The following is a 10,344-nucleotide window of genomic DNA, read 5'->3' as shown; positions in this document are numbered from 1 at the left end:
GCCTAGGTGGTTGGAGATTTTATTTTTATTTTTTTTAAAGGGTTTTGGTCCTTTAATTTAGATTAAAAAATCACTTTAAAAATGAAAGATAATGTTTTTATAGGTCATAAATCAAATTCCAACAAACAATGTGATTTTTGGGCTTGGTCTAACACATCAAACTTCATCTTCGTCTGCGATCTAGAACGAGAAAAATTCATAATGATGATTTTGTATTTGAAGAAGAGGAATATTTCAATGATGATATTGAATTAATTTAAACAATGATTTAATATCATAAAATAAAAAATTCATCTTATTTTTTTTATTAGTCATATACTCTCTACCTATAGCAAACAATGATTTAATATCAATAAAAATAAGTATTAATTTAAAGATATTACTATATAATGTTACTAAATATTATAAAAAATAATTTTAAAAACTGCTTAGGCAGTGTTTAAGCGACTAGGCGTTAGGCGGTAGCTAGGTAGCCGGCGGCCTACCGCTTATCGCTTTTTAGAATACTGACAACACTTCTAATAATCTCACACTTGACAATGATCAAAGCAATCCTAGTTTCAAGGGATTGGTGATTTATCGAGGAGTTGCCAAATTGAAAATAAATACATATATGATACAATATGCGGTGAAATTTCATGGATGTTGCTAAAGGAGTGTTCGTTTTCCCAAAAAAAATAAGTGAACTAGAAGTAATCAATTAAAGCGGATAATCATTTGAAATGAAAGTATTCATTTTGAAATATTTTATTTTAACTGAAATTCAGCAAATTTCAAATCAGAAATTTTTTTGTTTAGTATCCACAATCTCAAACAATATTTGTGCAAGATTATAAAAGTCTATGGCCTTGTGATAAAACTTTGTTAGTGCTGAGAAAACAACCAAAATGGAAGATATGGACTGTAACATCCTGATCAAACTCTTCTACTAGGAATTATGATATATTGGTTTGGAGTGTCCTAATCAAATACTATTTTTTTGAACCATTTGGTCATAAGGTACCCAAAGGAAGAAAATCCCCCATCAACATCCACCGAATTCTCCGATCGAGGTGAGGTGTTGTGTTTTACTATCCTAGAACTATAATGCGCCTTTAAAGAGTGTTCAGGCCATAATAGTGACTTCCACATACACTATGCCAACTCAATTATAGCCACATACGTCCAACATATCCAAGCGATCTCCACCATATCAAATCTGAATTGAATAAGGCTCAATATGCAATGCAATGATGTCACTAATACATCAATATCGAAGCATCTAGCATCCATGAATATCAAGTAAATCATTGAGTCATCACATCAAAATTCAAAGAACTTTCGACAAATGCTACCCTAAAGCTGAAAAACAATATTGATGGCAAATCATCTTTGTCTCTTTTCTCCACATTCTCCTACACCTGCTGTTGATGAAGAGACAATGTGCAGGAATTGGGCAAAACCAGTATACCAATGGAAAGGAAGACCTTAAAAAGTCCGCGAGAGGGAATGATCGAAAGATCCAAAGGTTGTACGTAGATTTGTTCAAAGAAATGAAAGAACTAGTGATACAATATTATGAAAAAGACGATACGAAAATTGTTTTAATAGAAAAACATTTTGCAAAAATTGAGCAAAATATGGAAACAAAGTACGAAATGATATTGAGGGAACAAGAAAACAAAGAGCTTGAGTAGGAAAATCAGATCACAGAGAAAGATGTTAACTATCTAAACCTGAATGACGTTCAAATTTAAAAAGTACGCATAATTAAAAAAAATCACATAATTAAATTTAACGAAGTAGATAAATTAGTAACTTTTTCATTCAGTTAGTAATTTATCAAGTTCGATAACTTTAATTATGTAAATTTTTTTTAGTTATGTATACTTTTTAAACTGTTAGATAAATTGCTAAAACCAGTAGCGTAAAAACAAACTTGTAGAGATAAAGTAATAACCGAAACAAGTGTGATGTTTACAGTATGACTATTATGTAAAAGAAAACAAAACCAAACCGAGGCCTGTAGCATGTACAGTTTCCTTAAAACAGATTCACCCTCTCCGGTATGTGCTTCGAGGTTTCAGCGGACGTCTGTTTCCCAGGATACAACGGAACAACCAGCAGTGACTTAGCACGAGACACTACTACGGCGAACTGAAAACGTACCTTTACTTTATCACCGAGATTTTACGAGAGGCCAAAAGAAAAGATAACAATATGTAATGCAAGAGAGAGCTTGAAAGAGAGAAAATTTCATGTTCTTGAAATGAGGAAATGAACCCACTATTTATAAGCCCCAAAATGCACACCAAGAGTCATGGAAGATTAATTAACTCAATTAATCTTCCCATTAACTCAAGAATATGAAGAGTCAAAACTCTTCAATTAACTCAAGAATGTGGAGAGCCAAAAGACACTCCCACATTCATGAGACACAATTTTTTATTCAACCTTTAAATTTTTATTAAAATTTCCAACAATCCCCCACATGAATGAAAATTGATACAAATCTTGGTGACAAAGTTCTACAGTTGAATCCTGCATAGGATAGGTAGGTGTTACCCTTTGAACCTTCCCTCATGAAATATATTTGCTTTACTAGCTGACCAGTAGATATGATGTCCTTGAACTGTTCTGCCGTTTATGTAAATTAAGATATACTTCACACAAGATTCTCCCTGATACTATTCAGTTCTCATGATTGTGTTCGTTTTGGCCATGAACACACGCCTGGTTCTGCAAGAGGGTCTAGAATTGAGCCCTGCAATTCCTTCGAAGCGGCCCCACTTCTCTCTCACATAGGTGATTCTGTATTGCTTCTTATCAGAATCATTAAAAGCCGTAAGATTATCCTCAACATTCACTGTTTTATAATAGGAACGGACTAGGGATAACCCCCACAGTGATCTACCAAATCAGTGCGATTAGGTTTTCCCATTGAACCTAGTTCTTGGGATCTCCAGTCAGCGTAGGTTGGGTTTTCCTTCACACCAATTTATTCTATAGGCTTGAGCCCCATTCCCCTTGACATTTTCGCAACTAACTCTCTGTTTAACCCTTTTGTTAGCGGATCCGCTATATTATCCTTTGACTTTACATAGTCAACAGATATAACTCCAGTTGAGAGTAGTTGTCTAATGGTATTATGTCTACGACGTATATGCCTAGACTTACCATTATACATATTATTTTGTGCCCTTCCAATCGCAGATTGGCTATCACAATGTATGCATATAGCCGGCACAGGTTTTTCCCATCCTGGAACATCTTCTAAAAAATGACGCAGCCATTCAGCCTCTTCACCACACTTGTCAAGAGCTATAAACTCAGATTCCATCGTGGATCTGGCTATTACAGTTTGTTTAGAAGATTTTCACGCAATTGCTGCACCTCCTAAAGTGAATACAAATCCACTTGTAGATTTTGAGTCTTTCATATCAGATATCCAATTTGCATCACTGTATCCTTCAATAACAGCAGGGTATCTGATATAGTGCAGCCCATGATCGCGAGTGTACCTTAAGTATCTTAGCAATCTGATAATTGCTTTCCAGTGTTCAACTCCTGGATTACTCGTGAATCTACTCAATTTGCTTACTGCATAAGCTATGTCTGGTCTTATACAACTCACTAAGTACATCAGACTTCCAATGACTCGAGAGTATTTTAATTGAGACATAGTCTCACATCGATTCTTTGATAGATGCTAACTGGTGTCTATCGGGGTTCTAGCCAATGCAGAGTCATCATTATTGAATTTCTCAAGTATTTTGTCAACATAATGTGACTGACTTAGGACTAGCCCTTCTGATGTTCTATGAATTTTAATTCCAAGGATTACGTCGGCTAAGCCCAAATCTTTCATGTCAAATCTTGAGTTCAATAACCTCTTTGTGGAATTAATCATCTTATCATTACTACCAATGATAAGTATGTCATCCACGTAAAGACATAAAATGACATATCCAACTTCAGTGTCCTTTATGTATACACATTTGTCACATTAACTGAATTTAAATCCACTTTCTATCATGGCTTTATCAAATTTTTCGTGCCATTGCTTTGGTGCTTGTTTTAAGCCATACAGAGACTTCACCAATTTACATACCTTATTTTCTTGCCCAATCGCAGAAAATCCCTCAGGTTGTTCCATGTAAATTTCCTCTTCTAAATCTCCATTTAGAAAAGCTGTCTTTACGTCCATTTGGTGTACGTCAAGATTCCGTAAGGCGGCAATCGAAAGTATCACACGAATAGAGGTTATTCTCGATACAGGAGAATATGTGTCAAAGTAATCAAGCCCTTCATGTTGATGGTAACCTTTAATTACCAATCTAGCTTTATACTTATCTACGGTTCCATCTGATTTCATTTTCCTTTTGAAAACCCATTTACAGCCTAGCGGTTTGCTTCCCGGAGGAAGATTTACTAATTCCCACGTATGGTTTTGTAAAATGGATTCCATTTCGGAATTGATAGCCTCTTTCCATAGAGGTCCCTTAGATGAACTTATTGCTTCCTTGAAGCTTTGAGGTTCACTTTCCATCATGAAAGTGATGAAATCCGGACCAAATGATTTCTCTGTCCTAGCTCTCTTACTACGTCTAGGTTCAATATCTTGATCAAGCTCTTGTTCTTTATCAATTGTCTCATACAATCTTTTGGATGAACTTGGTTCTTCCTTAGATTTGTATGGAAACATGTGTTCAAAGAACGAAGCATTTCTTGATTCCATTATCGTATTCTTGTGAATATCAGGTATTTGAGATTCATGTACAAGAAAACGATACGCACTACTGTTTTGAGCATATCCAATGAAAATGCAATCCACAGTTTTTGGTCCTATCTTTACTTTCTTTGGTGTGGGTACTGCTACCTTGGCAAGACACCCCCACACTCGCAAGTATTGGTAGGAAGGACTTCTACCTTTCCATAACTCATATGAAATTTTATCTTGCTTCTTTCGGGGCACCTTATTTAAAAGGTAATTTGCTGTTAAAACAGCTTCTCCCCACATGTTCTGTGGTAAACCAGAACTTAATAACAACGCATTCATCATTTCTTTCAGGGTGCGATTCTTTCTCTCTGCAATGCCATTTTGTTGAGGAGAATAAGGTGCAGTTCTTTCGTGTTTGATACCATGTTGAGCACAAAACTCAGCAAATGGTGATTCATATTCACCTTCACAATCACTTCTTAGCACCTTAATTTTATTGCTAAGTTGATTTTCAACTTCACTCTTATATTGGACAAATTTGTCAATAGCTTCATCCTTACTTTTGAGGAGATACACATAAAAAAATTTTGTGCTATCGTCAACAAAAGTAATGAAATATTTATTTCCACCACGAGTTTGTACACCTTTTAAATCACATACATCACTGTGAATTATATCAAGTGGTTCACTATTTCTTTGAATAGTTCGAAAAGATGATCTCTTTAGTTTTGCCTCAACACAAGTTTCACATTTGTGTTGTTTATCAATTTGGAATGCAGGAATGCTTTTCATGTTAATTAGTCTACGAATTGTATCATAATTAACGTGTCTAAGTCTACCATGCCATAAACAAGAAGACTCAAGCAAGTAAACAAATGCATTAACTTTATTCATCACAGGCTTAATAGCCATCACATTGAGTTTGAATAAACCATTACAAACATACCTTTTGCCAACAAACATTCCACTTTTCGACAAAACCATCTTATCTGACTCGAATACAATGCGGAAACAATGCTTGTTAAGAAGGGACCCTGACACCAAGTTCTTGCGGATGTCAGGCACAAACAGCACATTGTTCAAAGTCAGTTCTTTTCCAGATGTCATCTTTAGGATAACTTTCCCTTCACCCTTGATCTCCGAAGTGGCGGAATTTCCCATGAATAGCTTTTCCCCATTCATAGATTCCTCAAGAGTAGCAAACATCTCCTTGTCGCAGCAAACATGGCGCGTGGCACCAGTGTCGATCCACCACTCCCTTGGATTAGAACACACCAGATTAACCTCTGATATTACAGCACAGAGATTCATGTTCGAAACCTCATGAGCAATGTTCTCTACCACATTCGCCTCTCGGTTTTTCTTCGGCTTCTTACACTCAGATGCCTTGTGACCCATACCATCACAATTGTAGCATTTTCCGGAGAACTTTTTCTTCGAAATGCCTCCCTTGGGTCCCATGTTCAACTTTTTGTTGGAAGAGGAAAATGTTCTCTTTTTCGAGCTTTGACCATGCTCGACAACATTTGCCTTAGCAGCAAAAGGAGAAAACAATCGTCTCCGAGCTCTTATTGTCTTCCTCGATACGAAGTCGAACAATGAGCTCTTCAACATTCATCTCCTTTCGCTCGTGCTTCAAGTAATTTTTGAAATCCTTCCAAGCTGGTGGTAGCTTATCAACAATAGCGGCCACTTGGAATGATTCGCTCAAAGTCATCCCCTCACCGTGAATCTCGTGAAGAATCACTTGGAGTTCTTGAACTTGGCTGATAACCGGCTTTGAATCCACCATTTTAAAGTCCAAAAAACGACCAACAAGAAATTTCTTGGCCCCGGCATCCTCGGTTTTGTACTTTCTGTCAAGAGATTCCCACAGTTCTTTAGCCGTTTTCTTGTCGCAAAACACGTTGTAGAGCGAATCGGCCAATCCGTTGAGTACATAGTTACGGCATAAGAAATCAGAATGAGTCCATGCCTCAACCGCACTAACAGATTCAACATCTCCATCACCCTCGTTGAGTTTAGGAGCCTCCTCAGTAAGGAATCTTGCCAGGTTCAGCATCGTCAAGTAAAACAGCATCTTCTGCTGCCACCTTTTGAAGCCCACACCAGTGAACTTCTCAGGTTTTTCACCGTGACTGGCTGGAACAGTAACCGCAGCAGCACGTGGGGTACCATGAGGGACAACTTGAGGAGGGACAACATGACCAGTTTCCCTTTGCACACTGGTTTCAGTAGCCATATCTGAAACAACACGTAATGAGTAATCTGTTTTAAGATTGTTAGATAAATTGTNGAGGCCAAAAGAAAAGATAACAATATGTAATGCAAGAGAGAGCTTGAAAGAGAGAAAATTTCATGTTCTTGAAATGAGGAAATGAACCCACTATTTATAAGCCCCAAAATGCACACCAAGAGTCATGGAAGATTAATTAACTCAATTAATCTTCCCATTAACTCAAGAATATGAAGAGTCAAAACTCTTCAATTAACTCAAGAATGTGGAGAGCCAAAAGACACTCCCACATTCATGAGACACAATTTTTTATTCAACCTTTAAATTTTTATTAAAATTTCCAACATAAACCACCGCTAGAAGCTCGTTATGATGGTCGTTTGTCCCGATTCCAACAAATGTTCAGTTCGAGATGATGTCTTTAGTTTTCCGGCAACTGCTCGTAAGAAATACACATGATTAGGCCATACATGTAAGTAAAAAAACATTATATCAAATTATAATATAATACCTTTTAAAATGATAATATAGTACAGAATACAAATTTTTTTAAAAAAAATCCCACTAAAGATCAAAACGAGTGGGTAGTCTTCCGATGATCAGCCGATATATTTGAAGCTATAAGAAATCTTTTGTAAATTGCATTTATAAAAAAATTTACGTTCTCATTGATTATGAATGTCACAAATATTGTTCGCGAAAGATTTTTTGCTATTTCAAAACTCTTAACGTATATCACAGTTAACGTTTGATTATTGGAGAGCAAAACAAGAGGTAGCTAAGTGTCAGTGAAGTAAAACTCGAGTGAGCTTGTAAATCATACAATATCCGAATGAGATCATCATCAATTCAAGAACATGTATTTTCGAAAAGCAGGCAAGAAACCCTGTACAGCATGAGATGAATCAAACTCCCAAGAATCAAGACAAATGTCTCAACGAATTAAACTCTACTTCTCATGCGAAAAAAAAAATGGTTCACAGCTTCAAATTTAGATCAGGAAGCGATGAATCTGTCCTCGGAGGCGGATCAGGTGCCACAAAACATATGTTAGAACTTTGTCCTGAAAGAAATCCCAGATTCCCATGATGCCCCTCGATTTGCCGAAAGCTTCCAGGCCATGTCGAAATATCTGCATCATCATACTCCACGAATACAGCAGGCATGTTCCCAAAATAGCCTTGATCAACAAACCTTGCCCCACCTTTGATCCCATGAGTCGGCCTCTGAATAGGCCTGGCGATTTGTTGGTGCATTGCTGAATGAGCTTCGATGCCTAGAGATTGAAATGCAGAACCATGGAGCGGTAAAGACGCTAAGCTAGCATATCTCTCTGATAACATACCCATTCGCATGGCCCTTTTCGCAAGAGTTCTTTCTCTCTTGTGTGCATTCTGGTGTCCTCCCAATGCCTGTGAGCTGTAAAACTTCCGGCGGCAGTAGTTGCATGAGAAAACTCGGGTACCTGCTGGAGGGTGCCGGGATTCATCTGCGCCTTTTGAATCGGTATTGGTGCTGTTGAAGAAGCCTAGTGTGAGGTCGAGAGTAAGAGGTGTTGTTTCTTGAGAGTGGTTGGCTTCTTTGGAATGGGCGGGGGACGTCTCTTGAACGGACATATTGGAAGCTACATGGCTGGTGGATTCGGATTCATCCTCTGACTCGAGATTGAGATTCGAGGACCTCATGGAGGAAGATTTTGAGTATATTCTGGTGAAGTTAACTGAGTTACCTGAAAAATCAAAGAAATTAATTACTTGTGCAAACAAAGACAGCTGACTAAATGGACAAACTCAAGTAGGAGCATTTCTGAATTCAAGGAAACATAGCATTGGCACCTTGGCTAGGGGTAACTAGATACCACTGGACACAAAATATTGAAGTCCTGACGTCTATAATATCTTAAAATTTCTAGTGTCCAGCATATTCGATATCGTTACGAGGGCCACCTAGGCAACGTAGTGAGTGTAAGGGCTGAAATCTAGAGCTAAAGCAACCAGACTGAACAAGCAACCAATGATCCACATCATGTCAACTACTGGTTGTTCTACGAGGATTACCGAAAATCAAGATTCTTTGAAAGGGCATATATACTCCAAAGAAGAGAGGATAAAACAACTAAAGTATTAACTAAGCCACGCTGTGATTTTAGTACAAGCAGAACATCAGTAACCTGGAATAGGATAACACTGCGGCGAACCAACAGTTCTTTGTAAATTCGAAACAACTATGGAAACTATTGTATTCAAACTTTTGATTCAAGTTTTGAAAGGAAATTTGGTCTCGTTCAATACGAGTTTGTGGTCAGTTTACACTTCAAACCAATGTTAACCTTGCAAAGATTCAACAAGAAGATTAGGAAATGGGATTTACGATTAGGTGAAGTAGTGAAAGAAAAGAGAAACTTTCTTGGGACATATTTGTCAATGGCATCCCAACTTAGATTCCACGTGGATCTAGCAACGAAAGGGCAAGGCAGTTTCAAAGGATAAAAATTCCTCAAACATCATTTCCATTCTTAAAAATTCCAAGTTTCTTGGGAAGAAAGCTAAAATCGCGTTCCCTATTCAATAATCCGGAAGATTGATAATCATGGCACTAGTTTTTTCTTTCGTTTTTAAGTAAATATGATTTACTTTCCAATTTTATGAGTTTAATAAAAGAAAGATATACACATAGATGTTCAAGAAACAGAAATATAATGGGTTTCACAGCCAGAAATCAACAAGTACTAGAAATCGAAGCTAATTCTAATGTAATTCCCAACCAATAAATAAAGCACACAAAACAAAACCACCAACCAAAAACAAACCATACATAACAACTTTATGATCCAAGAATTCACTCAAACTAATCCACAGCTTTACAGAGTCACAAGAATCAACGAGGCCCTTCTGTTAATCACAGGTACAAAAAGTAATAAAAAAAAGTAACCCACCCCCCCCATAGAAAAACATAATGACACACCCCAAGAAAAGTTTAGGGCTTTTCACATTTAAGTACCTTGAAACTGCAAGCTTCTCAGATTGTGAGATGAAAAGACAGATGATGCAAGATTCTAGTTTTTACCAAAAATGGTGGGATTCAGCAACACGAGAATAACATGGAGATAAGATCGGGAGAGAGAAGGGGTGGTGGTACATCAGATAAAGTCAGAGAAATACAGCAGATGAATGTGTTCCACAGGGCTATTTATGTTTCCTCGCTTGCATTTTACAGACCACTGCAGCAGAAAATGCTAATCCCACTACCACCAAAACAAGTGTCGGGCCAAATCAGGCCTACACGACACAGTATTATATATACATATACACATCAATATATATATATATATATATATATTGATTTTTTTTATTAAATTACTAAAATGTGTTTTTGACAATTTTAACGTAAGCCAAACCATCTTGTTAGA

General features: G+C 37.0%; 1 protein-coding gene across 2 annotated transcripts; it reads right to left on the bottom strand.

Annotated features, from left to right (window-relative positions):
- Window positions 1-7,708: 7,708 nt before the first annotated feature.
- Window positions 7,709-10,202, bottom strand: LOC140968922 (zinc finger protein 4-like). 2 transcript variants are annotated; one of them, XM_073430082.1, is made up of 2 exons: window positions 9,936-10,202; window positions 7,709-8,664 (listed from the first exon to the last, which is right to left on the bottom strand). In XM_073430082.1, exon 2 carries the CDS (start codon window positions 8,618-8,620, stop codon window positions 7,913-7,915), a length of 708 nt encoding a protein of 235 aa, XP_073286183.1. In that variant the 5' UTR covers window positions 8,621-8,664; window positions 9,936-10,202; the 3' UTR covers window positions 7,709-7,912. The 2 variants fall into 2 exon arrangements, with proteins under 2 accessions (XP_073286183.1, XP_073286184.1); XM_073430083.1 differs by lacking the exon at window positions 9,936-10,202 and adding an exon at window positions 9,750-9,899.
- Between the last annotated feature and the right edge of the window lie 142 nt (window positions 10,203-10,344).

Source organism: Primulina huaijiensis, unplaced genomic scaffold (assembly GCF_012295235.1).
Source record: "Primulina huaijiensis isolate GDHJ02 unplaced genomic scaffold, ASM1229523v2 scaffold38877, whole genome shotgun sequence".
In the NCBI taxonomy this organism is placed as follows: domain Eukaryota; kingdom Viridiplantae; phylum Streptophyta; class Magnoliopsida; order Lamiales; family Gesneriaceae; genus Primulina; species Primulina huaijiensis.
The sequence above is the reverse complement of the archived record's forward strand: the minus strand, read 5'-3'. Positions and strand labels throughout refer to the sequence as shown.